The 14,948-nt window shown below is 52.7% G+C and overlaps 1 protein-coding gene across 12 annotated transcripts in view; it reads right to left on the bottom strand.

Moving 5' to 3' along the window:
* DCTN1 (dynactin subunit 1) overlaps window positions 1-14,948 on the bottom strand; it is a 30,500-nt gene that overhangs the window by 3,060 nt on the left and 12,492 nt on the right. For 4 of the 12 annotated variants that reach the window (NM_001133781.2, NM_001361183.1, XM_054546655.2 and 1 more), the window contains 22 exon segments: window positions 858-1,024; window positions 1,299-1,441; window positions 1,677-1,802; window positions 2,025-2,156; window positions 2,240-2,401; window positions 2,562-2,711; window positions 2,824-2,886; window positions 3,131-3,199; window positions 3,474-3,642; window positions 3,750-3,910; window positions 4,507-4,659; window positions 4,876-4,992; window positions 5,078-5,269; window positions 5,741-5,845; window positions 5,962-6,121; window positions 6,242-6,320; window positions 6,397-6,601; window positions 6,755-6,952; window positions 7,313-7,504; window positions 13,218-13,252; window positions 13,434-13,512; window positions 13,786-14,031. In NM_001133781.2, the coding sequence (NP_001127253.2) occupies window positions 858-1,024; window positions 1,299-1,441; window positions 1,677-1,802; window positions 2,025-2,156; window positions 2,240-2,401; window positions 2,562-2,711; window positions 2,824-2,886; window positions 3,131-3,199; window positions 3,474-3,642; window positions 3,750-3,910; window positions 4,507-4,659; window positions 4,876-4,992; window positions 5,078-5,269; window positions 5,741-5,845; window positions 5,962-6,121; window positions 6,242-6,320; window positions 6,397-6,601; window positions 6,755-6,952; window positions 7,313-7,504; window positions 13,218-13,252; window positions 13,434-13,512; window positions 13,786-14,013 (3,085 nt within the window). In that variant the 5' untranslated portion in view covers window positions 14,014-14,031. 12 annotated transcript variants of the gene reach the window in all.

The following is a 14,948-nucleotide window of genomic DNA, read 5'->3' as shown; positions in this document are numbered from 1 at the left end:
CTGTCTGTACCACAAGAGCCTAAAGTCAAGAAGGTACTTGGTCACCTCCCAAGATCAAGGGGTATCAGTGACAGAGACTTTGTCAAAGACTCTATGTAGGTGAGGTCAGCTGACAAGACTCAGGAGCAGCTGGGAAAGTCTGGAGGCCCTAAGCGTTTAATTCCAGGGCAAAAAGCCTGTCTTCTGGAGGTGAGAAGGTTAAGTGAGAAACTGGAGAGTAAACAAAACAAACTATAGGGCAGAGGAGAACAAAGACAGCAGCAGCCACCTCCTGAGTCAGGAAACTGGGGAGGCTGGAACTGGTAACCAGAAAAACTCTAGGTGAGGAGCCCTGACTATATTGAGTGACTAGACAAAGGTCCAAACACAAGCCCCAAGTGAAACTGGGATAATTCAGCAGTGGAAGATATGACCACATCATAGAATGAAGCCACATGAACTCAGTGAGAAAACACAGTGTCCAAGCAGAGAAGCAATCAAGAGCAGGTATCAGGCAGGGCCGGATGCCCCAGGAGAGTCAGCCCAGCCTGCTGCTGGCTGACAACCCTCTGGGATATAGGGCTGGGCAGAAAGGTCAGATTACAGAGCCAGAAAGGACATCTACTAGAGATCAACTGTCATCATTATTCTGAGCCTCATTAACAATTTAGTAATGCCCTCCTTTGCCCAGAGAAACTCAGCACATATCTTCAGGGGAAGGGAAAACTTGGTGAAAACTGGCACACAGTGAAACTGTGCAAGCATGTTCCTGGCTGAGTACCTGGGGGTAAGGGGTGGGGGGCAGAGGTCAAACTGAGGCCAAGGACAGGAGAAGACAATCTCCTCTGTGCTAGTGCTGCCTATTCCACAGTACTCACCACCAGCAATGCCAGAGACCAGAGTAGCAATGCCTGAAGGAGGAGGGCCCCGGAGTCCCTCAATCGTGCGCTTGGACTGGCTGTTCAGCCGCTGCTTTAGTTCTGCCTTCTCTGCCTCCAGCTGGTCGATGTCAGCCTGGAGTGCATCCATTGTCTCCTCAAACTCTCTGTGAAAGAGAATCTGGGCTTTGGCAGTGTCCCTTCTCCAAAGCACTCCTTGACTATTCAGTCCTGAGAGGTCCTTGGAATAGCCCTGCCAGTGAGGAGCCAGGGAAAAGCAGCACAGGCTTAGGCTGGGGTGATGCAATGGGGTTGGCAGCGGGTAAAGAAAATGGGGAGTCTCACTATAAGAGAACCTGAGTAGGGGTATGGGTTAGGAGGCAGAGAGCTCCAGCAGTGGGGAGGATTAGAGGAAGCAAGGCCCCAGGGAAAGTGCCTGACTTCTCCTTCTTTCGCAGCAGTGCCTGGGTCTCCTCCAGCCGAGTCTGGACTTTCTCGATGCGCTCATCTGCATCCTTGGCAGCACTGTCCAACTTCTTCTCCAGGAGGCTCAGCCGCACATTGGCCTCACTTAGCTCCTCTCCCTGGACAAGGACAGAACTTCTAGATCCCTGATATCCTCCCTACAGTCCCTGGAAACTGGGGGCTAGACCATGAGATAGTAGGCTCCCTGAGGGCTCACTAGAGCTCCCATTGATTGCAGGCCCCACTTCTCCCCTTAACTCCCAAGCCGTCTTGGTCCCGATCCCCAACACTCACTGCTTTCCTGAGTCCTACCAATTTCCTGGCCCCTAGATCCTGAGCCTACACTACCCTCACCTTAATCTTGAGTGACTTCTTCAACTCCTTAATAACTGTCTCTCGATCTTCGAGCTTCAAACCCAGGCCTTCAGCATCTGTGATCTCTGCACGAAGGGCAGCAGCCCGCAACTCAACTGGTGGAGGCTAAGGAATGGTCGGTGGGGGTGAGAAAGTGAGGGTGGAGAGAAGAGATCATCAATGTGCTCCTTACAGAGATCCAGTTACAGGGAAAACCCTGCCTTCTAGGCAGGATGATTCTCTCCAGATACCTTCCTCCTGTCTCCCCGTCCTCCCACAACTAGCAGTAGCTCTGCAAGTCTTACTCCTACAGGCCTCTGCAACTTCTCCAAGGAAATCTCCACCCACCTTGCTGGGGGGCCGCTCTGCATCATACTCCCCCTCCTGCATGGCTGTGGCCAGCTTGTTCATGGTACTGATGAGGATGTTGCATGACTGGCGCAGACACTCATAGGGGCTGCTGGACGGGGTCCCATAGATCTGTAGGAGCCAAGGGCAGAAGTGAAAGCCCCACACTGGTCACTAACTCTCCCCACACCTTCTACCCAGCCATCCAGGCCCACCTGCTCGCTTGCTTTGAAAGCCAGTTCCTCCAGGGCAGCCACAGGTAGCCCCTCATTCTCTGCCAGCGGGGCAATGAGCTGGGCAGCAGCAGCTGCCACCTCCTGCAGCACAGCCACGACCCACGTCAAGTGTTTCCTGCAGTCTAGGAGCGTGTCAGATACCTGTGTGCCAGGCCAGTCAGGAGTCAACCCTGGGTTCAGCACCACAGTTTCCAGCTACCCCAAAACCATTTTTGTCCCCTAACCAGATCCAGATCTTCAAGTGCTATGCCCCTCATGTTTCTACACAGTTTCCCTCCCTTCCCCAATTGCAGCCTTAAACCTGTGGTCCAAAGGCCAGTGCAGCTGGGATCCCAGGAGCATCTGTCCCTGGCATTCGCCTTCGGATCTTCTTGCAGAACTGGCGGATGTCACTGCATGAAGTTTCCAGATCCCGGAGCAGGAGGGCAATATCTGTAGCCTCCTGCCCACCCTACTCAGGAAAAAGAAAATGGATGGAGAACCAAGTTAGCATTAAGGCTGGGAGTAAGGAAGTGAGGACTAAGAAAGAAGAGGAGCTCACACAGATCTAGATGTGTTCTCACCTGCAAGAAGGCACGCAGCCGTCCTACCTCCACACTCATGCAGTCCAGAGCACTCTGCGTGAACTGTGAGGATAGAAGCATGCAATCATCAGCCCCCAGCAGGAGCCCTTCTGCCTTATCAACATCTCTAAGAAGTCCCCATCCTCTGCTGACCCCCATACATAAGTAGGTCCTCTAGTTTCCCTGATATGGCTTTGGTAACTCTGCCCTAGTCTTATGTGACACTTCTTGGGTGCCTGATCTCTTGACCTGATGCCCTCCATTTCTGATCTCCACGGGGGCTCAATCACTGGCCCAGACACTTCACCTTAATGTGGTCAGCCAGCTGCATAGTACAGTCCTCAGGCTGTTCGGCAAGGTGGATGCTGTACAGATGCTGAGGAGAGATAACAGACAGACAACTTTTAGGCCCTGGAGGGGGTGGGAGTTCTTCCCAAACTGTAGTTTGAGCCCTGGTCATCATGGGTCTCTGGAGGTACAAGAGAATCCAAAGCCCTCAAGCAGCTGCATCATATGGAGAGTTCATCTAAGAGCAAACCAGGCCTCAGGCAGCAAGCATGGGACATACAACCTTGAATATATCAGTAAGAGCCCCCATCAAGTGAAAGCTTCCCTGCCTCCTGCCCCAAGCCCAAATTCTCGCCCCACACCTGATAGTACTTGATGGCCTTGGTGAGAGGCTCCACATTGACAGTCTCATCCAGCTGATCCTTGTGCAGCAGTTCAATGAGGAAATCCAAGGAGCGCTCATGGGCACTCATCTCAGGGTAGAGGCTGCCCACTTTCTTATACACATCCACACTGCACTGACAGAGGGCACTAGAGACCAGAGAAGGGCACTGTGAGGCTAGAGTCTGCCAGGCAATCTCAGTTCCGGCCAATCCTGGACCCCCGACCCTGGGGTGAGGGAGTCAGGAGTCACTTACTGCTCATAGCGGTGTAGCGTGGCCTGCAGCAGGCTCAGCGAGTACACCAGTCCAGCAGCAAAGCTGAGTTGCTCCCCAGCAGCTCCTCGCAGCCCAGGCCGCTCTGAACAGTTCTCACTTAGTTCAAACTTCTCCTGGGCCTGCTTCCGGATCAGCTCTGCCTGTGGGAAAAAGCGCCAGGAACCTGGGCCTCAGAGCAGAGGATGGAGAACACAGACTCAGGAATATAGTACTCAGAGCTTAACTATGTGGGGAGCATGGACACACATGGGAGAGAAAGCAAAAATAGCTCTTACCTGGGTGAGGAATCTTGCATGGGGAAAGGGTAGTGATGTGATTACTGGAGGTTGTGAGGAGTCAGGATGTGAAAATGAAAGGGTAGTGGGACCGGTGGAATCAAGGTCTTTCCTGACTTAAAGCTGCCACTCCTGCTATCTCTCCACCTAGAGTGCTATCCTGCCCATCATCCCCAAGGTTAACCCCTAGGCACCTCCTGGCCCTCAGACAATGTTATTCCCTCAGTCACACCCTGCTCACCTCTAAATCAAATCTCCAATTGTGCTCTCTCACAGAACCTATCTCTCCTTGAAAACACACCATTTGTAATATATATTAATTGGTGACTTTGCTGTGTTTCTCCACTACACCATAAACTCTTTGTGGTCAGAGACTCTGTTGTCTTCACTCAGCATCTTCAATGCCTGATTCATGGCAAGTTCACTAGATTTCTGTGGAACATGTGATTGATTGGCCATACCTTGCAAATGAGACGAGGCATGAGCAGCAGCACTAGAACGCAGTCATGGTCCCCGCCTGGCCGAAGGAAGCTGTCAGGCATGAAGGCTGTCAGCAGGGACATGTGTCGGTTGGCCTGGGCCACCTCCATCTGCCTCAATTCCATCTCAATTGCCTGTGAGGTGAACAGGGAGGAGGACTCTTAGCCAGAGCTGAAAGAGCCCCAAAATTCCCATGCCTTGCTCCAGTAGATCCCTCGCTTCTAGGGCAAGCCCAGGCCAGTCTTCCAAACCACCACACAAAGCACCCCTTCCCCCAGGAATCTGAAGCCCAAAACCCCATACCAGTTCAACCCAGGCAGGGCTCCCTCAGACCCACACACTTTCCTGACCTTGGCATGGGCCTTAGTCTCAGCAAACTTGATTTTGAAGTCAAAGGTCTCTGGAGGTGGCTGCTGTTGCCTCTCCACAGATGCTTCCTGCTGGTTTGTCAGTTCCCGATTCACATCCTAGGAGGAGAGACGGTGAAGCACAGCTGGGTCATAAGGAAGCCCTGGGGTGATGGTGGGCAAAGAGCAAACAGTGGGCATGTACCTGTAGATGGGCGGTCAGCTGGCGGTACTTCTTGATGGTCTGCTGGTAGTCTGCAACCGTCTCCTGGGCTGCCTCCACACGCTTCTGGGCCTCACGAACCCGCGCGCCAGCCATGTCCAGCTGCTCCCGCAGCTCCAGTTCTGTCTCACGTGCATTCTCCTGCAGCTCATCGTTCATCTCATTCATCGCTTCCTAGGACACCACACCATAGTTGGGGCTAAAGAAAGGCAGGGTCGGCCAGGGGCAGTGGTTCACACCTGTAATCCCAGCACTTTGGGAGATCAAAGCAGGCAGATTATGAGGTTGAGATCGAGATCATGCTGGCCAACATGGTGAAACCCCATCTCTATTAAAAATACAAAAATTAGCTGGGTATGGTGGCGCATGCCTGTAGTACCAGCTACTCGGGAGGCTGAGGCAGGAGAATCGCTTGAACCTGGGAGGCGGAGGTTGCAGTGAGCCAAGATTATTGCGCCACTGCGCTCCAGCCTGGCAACAGAGCGAGATTCCATCTCAGAGAAAAAAAAAAAGGCAGGGTCAGGGTAGCAAGCCCAGGCTGGGTCCCTCACCGCACACCCTGCTCAAAGGCCAAGGGTCACATGTCAATCTTTTTCTCAGCAGGTCCCTTCCAAGTCAGATGTCAGGGGTCTGCTCTTCTCTTACCAAGTCTCCCACAGTTTCCCTCAACTCGCGCACTTTCTCTTCCAGATTCAGGTTCCGATCTGTCAGCATCTCCACCATCTCCTCAGCACCCAGAGCAGCATCCACCTGTGTTACGGGGAGGATAGGGAGGAGGGCTGCTGGAAGGTACCTAGAAAGAGGAGGCATCAACTGATAGGAGAGTCAGGTGGGGGATTCTGGGTGAGGGGCTGGGCTCCCCAGACCTGCTCCTTGAGCTCATCAATGGTGCTCTCTGCCTGGCTGAGCTCCTCCTGCAGACGCTCCCGCTGTTGCCTCACAACTTCCAGCTCTTGGTTCTTCTTTTCCATGAGCTTCTGGAGCTTCACATGCTCCTGCTTCTCTGAGGAAGAAAGATCCCGCATCCTGCAGGGATGTGAGGAAGACAGAAGGAGGAAAGCACGTGTCAGAGTCTCTGGCAATGGGTGCTCTAGCACATATGGAGACACAAGAGTAAGCATCAGAGGCAAGCAATGAAGACCCTACCTCACCAGGGCATCCTTCAGGCGGGCATTCTGCTCCTCAAGCTGCTTGAGCTGATAACTGGATGCAGCGCCATCTGAGCCTGGAGAAGATCATTAACACTTTCAGGCATGGTTCTCACCCGACCGTTTGGCCCCCAGCAGCTGTGGGCCCCTTACCCTTCTCTTCAATCTCAGCCTTGAGGATCTCTAAGTCAGTAGTGAGCTCGTCCACCCGCTCCTTCAGTGCCTCCAACTCCTGCTGCAGGGACTCAGCCCGCTCTTCAGCCATCTCCTTGTCCAAAGTGGCCATCTCAATGGCATCAGCAGTATCAGCCATCTCCTCCATATAGCGTTCCTTTGCCTCCAGCGCCTCCTTGGCTTCCTGAGGAAAAGGTGGAGGTGGGAGGGGGTACAAGCACAGAGATGCCCCAGGCCTTTCTCACAGTATGTTCCAGGCTCCAGCTCCAGTCTAGTTTCCAGCATGCTTCCTTAGGTCTCAGGCCGCCCCAGCCACCCCCTTCATCCAGAGTCAAACCTTTCTCGCCTCCTTGAGGCGCCGCTGCAGGTCGGCCTGCTGCTCCTGCATTTTGCTCTTCCATTCCTGCACCTGCTCCAGCTGGATTTTGTGTTTCTCCAGCTCTTTTAGCTTTGCTTTGTCTTCTGCCCGTTTCAGTCTCAGGGTCTCTAGTTTCTCCTCCAGGTCCCGCACCTGAGCCCTTAGTCCCTCCTCCTCCTGCGAAGGAGAGGTCTCACGGTCTGTGCACAGCCCACCCCTCCTCTCCACCAACCCTGAGCTGGCGCAAAAAACACAAGAAAGTGTGCAAACATCACCCAGCCCCAGGGTGGCCAACAGTCAGTGGCATAAGAACATCTGAGAGGAAACCGTAGCACAGTATATATGGGGAAAGTATGGCATAACGGCAAGAAAGGAAAGGGTGGCTCAGTCAGTAGCAAGATATCCACAGGCTACGTCCTCACCCTTTCTGATCCAAGTTCTAGGTCTCTGCCAACCCCAGGAAATTTTCAAGACACAGCGGGTAGCCACAAGCCTCTGGGTGTCTTGATTCTCCTCTACCCCTACCCCAGGCCTTACCTTGGATGGGGAAGGAAGCGGGGGGACTGCTCCAGGAGAGGTGAGGACCGGCGTGGGGATGATGGGTGCTGCCAGCGGAGTCTGAGCCGGGGTGCTGGGCTCACTGCTGCTCAGCTCACCTGCTGACGCTGAGCCAGAGGGGCCCAGGGAGCTACTGGCCCCAGCCACCCCAGTACTGGCTGGGCGGGTGGGCTATTCAGAGAGGGTAGAGGCAGACCAGAAAGAGAGCAGAGGATAGGGGTAGTAAGAGGAACAGAAACAGAATATAAGAATATGGCAAGGGAAGGAGACAGAAAAGGGAAAAAGCAGAGAGTATCAAAGCACAGTGAGAAAAGAAGAATGAAGGGGACAAGGAAAACGATACAGAGAGGCAGAGAGAGATAGTGACAAAGGACAGGGGGAGGATGGAGGGAGAGGAGAGAGGGAGGAAAAGATAAGAGAAAGACATAAGATTATAAGGCTCCTCGCTTGGCACTGACTCCACATTCCTCCTAGCTCTGGCACTACCCTTAAGAGCAGAATCCGTTATTCCCTAGAACCCCCGTCTATGACCCACTTGTGATCATTCTAGCAACTTCATAATACTCTCAGTCCCATCCTTGCTCCAGGTCTATGCCCTCCACCCCTAGACGGAAAAAGTACAATGTAATTTCCAGAGAAGGCTGGGCCAAAAGTGGGGGTGCCAGGCTCTCTACCCCTGCTAAGCCCTGTTTGGGAGTCAAGCTGAATCTCCCTCTCTCAGTCTATTTCAGGGGACCCTGCAGGTAAAAGGGCCAAGGTGAAAGTTGTACCCCTAGACTCCCCCTTGAAACAACGCTTCTGTCATCTCCCCCGATCTGGCAACACTATACATGCCCCTGTGGGACAGGGGAGACGGTGGGCAGAGGAGCTGACCTGAAGTTCAAGCCCTGGAGCAGACAGGCCTGCCAATGTGCTCAAAGTGCTGAGCCCCAAGGTCTCTCAGTGGGCTGACACTCAGAGACCATGTGCAATCCTCAGACATCCCCACCCAAGGCCTGTCACAGACGCACTCACCTCCTTATCCCCTGACATTTTACATGGCCAAGTTCATCTTTCTTCCAATCCCTCCCATCAAAACTGGTCAAAATTCCCTTGTTCAAGAAAGCCTGCTTTGATTAACCACCACAACCCCATTCATTTCTCTTTTGCATTCAAGCTACTGGCTTAGACAACCTCCTAAAAGCCAAAAGCCATTTTCCCCAGGAGGTGCCTGCCAGCACTGCAAACCGCCCCCTTTCCTCTGAAGAGAACCCAGGATACACTATGACCAACTTTCACTTGCTCATACATGTGCCCTCATACATCCACACGCCTGAAACGTGTGTGTACACTCAGCAGTGGCTCACACAGGGGCCTGTTTTCTCACCTTGGGTCGCCGAGTTGTGGTCTGGACAGGCAACAGGAGCCAGAAGAGAAGTAGTCAGGAAAGAAAGGACAATGGCAGAAAGACAGAGAGCAAAAGGGACAGCAATGAGAGCAGAAGAAGTAACAAGAATGGGGCTACAGTTAGCCACTCTCCCCACCATCCCATCCCCTTCTCCCTTCAGTGAATCACTGTATTCCTACTTCAGGAACCCAGAATTCCTATTCCCCTTGGTTCCTGCTCCCACTTTTGTCCAATCCTTGCAGGCCTCACCCCTTCAGACACCCCAGAAATCCCAGAAGTCCATCTCTAGGCTGAGCCATATAACAAGGAAGCAGCTAGTGAGAAGGTCCCAAGAGACCAGTCCTCCTGCGAACGATCTCTCCCACTCCAGTCCAGAGCCAGAGGCCCCGCCCAGCCACCACTCCCAAGGACTTTCCCAGGTCAGCCTCTTCCTTCAAGTGCTAGACTCTATACAGAACTCCCTAGAAACCCCATGTGACAAGAGTAATCTAAGCCCAGAAATGGGAGATCAGGTCCCTAGGGCAGAACAATGCTGCTGTCCTCCCTACCCCCAACCCCCTTCCCCAGAACCAGATCCTGCAGCAGTCCGGATCACTAGGGAAGAGAGCTCAGGTGTCAGGACCATGAATATTGCATTAGCAGAAGCCCAGAGCTCAGCAAAGTAACCCCACCCAGCTGTAGGAAAGGAGGTGGGGGTGGGCAGCAGCACAGAGAAACTACAGCCCCTTCAGGTTACTGCAAAATGGTAAGTGGACAATTAACTCCAATTTCCAAATAGTGTTCTTGCTACCCAGTATCTCACTGCTCTAGCCAAGACAAGATTTGGCTTGGGCCCTATTTCCAGGATACACTGAGGCCAAGAAAACCAATTCCCACCCCTCCTACCCTGGGCTAAGCTTCCATAGCTGTGAGTTAAAAACTATTCTAGGGTCCCCATCCCACCCTGGTAAAGTGCCCTGATACAAACCCTGGGGATTGGGGGATACTGGGAGAACAACCAAGAGGTATTCTAGCAAAGGTTGGGTGAGGCAGGCAGGCCTGCTAGAGGCACTGAGATACCTGGGCCTGCTTCCCTAGGTTCTACCACAGGAAACCCTCCCAGATCCGGTATGCAGTAGAGGCTGCCTGAAGCCCAAGCCTGTGAGGCCACTGGGTGTAAGGCCTGGAACACAGGCAGAGCCGAAAGCAGGCAAGGCAGTAAGCAAATGCCCCGGGTGTGGGGCATAGTGGTGACACACACCTCTCCCTAACCCACCTTCGTCCTCATCCGCCTCCCCGACCAGGTAGACAGATGAAGTCAATCAGCCCCCACCCCCACCCCAGCAGCCTGCTGCCACCATTGCCCTGGCAACCCAGCAGCAGGACGAGAGCAAGCAAGAGTACCTTTCGGGCTGTCGGTGCCTGTCTCATCATTGCAGAAAACCAAAGAAAGCAAGGAGAGGAAAGAGGAGGGACAGAGGAGGATAGACAAACACACGGAGGAAGGACAGACGAAGGGAGGGAGGGCAAGAGACCGAACAGAGGGAAAGGCGGCGGAGACAGGAGATTAGTGCATCAAATCCCAACAACGCAGTCTCAGCTTCCCGGTGCGGCAGCTTCCCAGCCTGCAAACGGCCGCCGCTCTGACATAGAGGCCCCGCAGACGTGCAGCTGGATCGCCAGGCTCCGGCAGGCACCGGAGCGGTGCCTGGCCCAGTTCACCAGCTTAGGCTGATGGCAGCCTCAGTGGCCGCAGCACCAGCTCCACCTGACGTCATGCACCCACCCTCCTCTGCTCCATGGGGGTGGAGCCACTGCTCCTCAGTCACCTAGCAACCATCTAGGGCTTTGCTGGCTCCTCCCGCTCATGACAGTCATGCGCAGAGCTTGTCCTGCTTCTTTCTCCAAAGAACAGGTTTTGGCTCCTCTCTTCCCTCCCTTGCCCACCCCCAAGAGCGTGCTCCAAAAAACTGGGCCAGGGGCTATCCCAGAAATGGCATTCTATGGGGCCAGGGCATCACTGGGGACGGACGTAGGGCCTCTCTGCTCCAGCAGTCTCTCTCATCACACTCACATTCTGCCCCGCCCCCCCCACCCACCCACAGCCCCATTAACTCCACTTCTGTCTCTTATACAACCTGGCAACACCCTTACAGTCTCTCATCTGGCACACACATCTAGAGTGCCCCTCCAGCAACAGGCCTCCGCTCTGAGGAGCACACACAGTGACTAAGAAACCCTGGGGAACACGCATCTGGGTAGCAGCAGCTCTAATGACTGTTGGGCTCCTCTCCAACCATCCCCTGGTTGTAGACAGGTTAAAGCCTGTCTCTAAAGGGTTTCCAAAAAGAACTAAGCACTTTGCAGAGACATCTGAGTTTTCTTCTCCCTTCCCCTTCAAAGCATATTCTTTTGCTCTGGAACCAGCTCCCTGATCCACATGGGTGAGAGCAGGGGCCCTCTGCTTTGAAAAATAACTACTGGAGAGGAAGACTGGGGTGCCCCGGGGTGGGGGCACTCAACTGTCTGATTGACACTTTCCAACGTGAGTGCAGAAGGGCAGCATGGGTGGCCTAGGCTGGGCTTTCTCACATTTCCCCAGGCAGCTGCCAAAGCCCCTGGATTTGGGCATTGCTCAGGCCCCAGCCCAGGGTCAGACCAGGCTGGGGCCAGAACTCCATAAATATCAGACCATAGTTTCATGCTCTTCTCTATTCAAGGCCTGAGGTGAAATGGAAGCCCCAACCAGGAGACAATAATCAAAGGACAACGCCAAGTTTCTATGACTCTGAAATAGGCCCAGGCCCAGGATCCTTCACAGCATTATTTTCCTTATATCCCCATTCCCTACCAAAGCAAGTACCGGCATGTGGTCTCTATCATGGCAAGACTCCAAAGGACCCATCACCAACCAGGAGCTGGTTTCCTCCTGGAAAAGGAGATGTTTTCCTCTCCCCTCCCACAGCCCCAATCCAGCAGCTCTCCATGCAATGTCAGAATGGCCTGAGATAGGCTGACGACAAGGAAATCACAGAATTGTACATACAGCACAGTACATACAGGCCAGACAGGCACATGCAGGTCAAAAACAGCTTGGGCAGAGGCCCAAGGCAGGGGCTGGTTTGAGGAAGTGGTCATGGCAGTGATCTAAGAGTTTAAACAGTCTGTGGTGGGGAGGGGAGGGGAGGTGACATGATTGAGCCCCACTCCAATGATGGTTGATGAAAGGCTGCAAGGGGTAGGAGGTAGGCCTCAGGCACACCACCAGAGGAAGGAGGCAGGGACAGACTGATGGGGCAGAGTTGTGGGGTGTGGGGATATTTATGGCAGTGCCCATCCACAGGCAGGAACATGAAGGCTCTTAGGTTTTCCAACTGGGGACTGTTCTTCCTATGCTCTGTTCCCTGACCTCCCATCTCCTTGCAAAACTCCCTCACTTGGTACCTTCCTAAGACCCATTCCCCCAGTTTATCCTTCCACAGTCGTCCAAGCTCAGGCTAAGTGAGAACACACTGTAACCCAGTAAATGATCTATTTCACACTGCTGCTATTTACAGTCAAATGCTTATAGTTTTTGACTGGGGAATCTTTGACTTGGAGTCCTGGGGCAGAGAGAATCATCCCTAATGAGTGCTACCTAGGTGTGGACACTGAGCCTGATGTTCTTGCACCCTTCAAGGAACTCTGAAAGCCAAGGCCACCATTTCCTCTGGCCATCCCAGCCCAAGGTCACACACACATGCATGCAGCAGCCCAGGGACATGCAGGACAGCTGGGGAAGGGGCTCATGGCCCCCATCCACCCAGGCACAAATAGTAAACACACCACCTTCTTAGGCTTCAGTCCCCGCTGCATGAGGAGTAGGAAAGGGCAGAGTTAGAGAACAGATGTCCTGGGCATAGGTGTTAAGACCAACTCGGGCTTACACAGGTTAGGCGGGGGTAGGGGGGAGTCAGGGTGAGATGAGTAGTCCCTCAAAGATCAGATTCCAGGATGTTCACACCCTGGCCCAGAGAAGCTGCAGAGTCTGCAGCCCCACCTCACACACATCCTGCACAGAGTAGCAGAGAAGAACTAGGAAGCACCCTCTGCATCCAGCTTAAAACAGGAGTCAGAGGGCCCGGCTCCTTGCCATTCACTTGTGAATAGGAGATTGCTTTTTCCTCTATCTTCTACCTTAACCTTACCCTCAGACCCTTTAGATGTTGGCATCTTTGGGTACCAAAAGGTAGGAAGTTGGCTACACTACTAGGGTCAGATCTGTCCTTCCTATCACTCTCAGCGCAATCTCATTTGACCCTGAACTTCTGGAGCCTATGAGTTTTTCCCTTCTACCACCTTTACTGTAACTCTAACACAGCAATTAATCCCCAGAAAGCCTCCTTCTTCGGGAAGTTGGAGAGACTAGAAGGCAACTCAGACTCACCTACTACTTCTACCTGCCTAGCATTGGGTATCCCCCCTCTTTCTCCTTCCCCTCCCTTTATTACTCCCCATTCCCACCCCCAAACCACTCACCAGTTTGCTAGTCTTTGCAGTTGTATCAGTTCCCTCTGTAGAAAGCAAACAGAAACAAAGTGTGTACTTGTATACAGAGGTAGGGGGAGATATAATAAGGGAATATGGTGGTGATGGAAAAAAATCTTAGGATCTACTGTGGCCCCATGTTATGAGGAGAAGTCCTGGGGACTCCTCCTGGCTATGAGGAGGCAACTTTAAGTGGGTGGTTGTTACCTCTTTTGAGGACTTTTGAAGCAGAAGAATCAGGTGTCTCTGGGGAAGTAGTATCTGCTCCATCTTCAAATACCTGGATCTGAGGCCAGATTCAACATAGCCAGATCAATAGATTCAATATAGCCAGATCAAGGATGGCTGTAATATGGGCCCCTCCCCAGGCTCCAAGCAAACCAAGAGTACAGGGCAGCTTCCCTAAGGATGCATCTCCAATCTTCCCTCCCCCACTACCTTCCACTCTCCCAACCAGAGGCTTATGCCCATGCTCAGGAAAAGGGAGTACCAACACATCAGCTGCACATGCGACAGACATGTGCACACATGCACACACACAAAAGAAGGGCGTGAATACCTGGGACTGGCGCACAAAGATGCCATGCCCTTCATCACAAGTGAAGTACTTCCTGCCTTGAACAGTTCCATCATTTTTGCCCTTTGCTTCATCCAGAATCACGCCTACCCATTTGCCAGTGGCAAAGAGTGTGGCTCCAACATAGGCCACAGTGCCTCGGTGGCCTTTTCCAATCACCTCTACACGGGAGCCCACCCGCAGAGGCCGGGTGCTTGCCTCCGCACTCATCCTGCTGCTGCTGGGCGTCTGAAAGACACAGGTAAACATAGACAGTTAGAGGCCTCAGATCAAAGGTGGCATTCTTACGTATAAGAAATGCCTCAAGCCAAGATGCTGGACTGAAAAACAACCAGAGTCATTTTCTTAAACCCCATTTACAGAATTGGGTGGACCCCCAAATTCCCCTTTGAAAAAATGTCAGTGATATTCTAAGATTTCTCCAAATTCCTCTGTAATCTGCTAGAATTTTTAAGTTTATATTTTTTATAACAAATCAGAATTCATTGACCAGTCTGTGAATGTCACCACATGGCTGCTTTCTCAGGAGCACTGCCTCCTTAATTCTCTTCTCAGGAGGGGAATTAAGCTCAAACAAATAACTCAGTTTAGACCAGGCTCCCCACAACCCAATGCCCTGACTCAGGAGTCTGAGCTGGGAAGACAGGCAATTCAGTGGATTCTACAGAAATCCTGTAGAATCTACAGATTCTGATTCCTGATTCTACAGAATCCTGTTTCCCCTTCCACTGTCACTTGTCTCCTCTGTGTTTCAAATGGTTTTCTTAGGCCTCACCCTTTCAGAGGCACACAATTGTGCCTCCTTCCAGACCCTTAAGTCACCACCTCTCTTTCCTGATCTGACTCCTCCCACCCCCATCCACAAACCCACCATGAAACCCCAGATGCTTTGCCACAGCCCATTCAACTATTCAACTCCCCTTCTACCCGGCCTGAGTCTTGTTTGGTCAACTCTCTATCCCCAAGCTCTGGAGATTCTTCTCCATGCTATGTTGCTATAAAAAGGAAAACACAGGCCAAGTAAATTGGGTGGATCTACCCCTCACTCTGTCCCCAAGACTCTGCTTAGTGGTCCAAATGAATGGTTTATCACTCCACAGATGGGCAAGGCAAAACAACAGACTAAGACACTGTCCTTGGGCAGC

This window comes from Pongo abelii, chromosome 12 (assembly GCF_028885655.2).
Source record: "Pongo abelii isolate AG06213 chromosome 12, NHGRI_mPonAbe1-v2.0_pri, whole genome shotgun sequence".
Classification (NCBI taxonomy): domain Eukaryota; kingdom Metazoa; phylum Chordata; class Mammalia; order Primates; family Hominidae; genus Pongo; species Pongo abelii.
The sequence above is the reverse complement of the archived record's forward strand: the minus strand, read 5'-3'. Positions and strand labels throughout refer to the sequence as shown.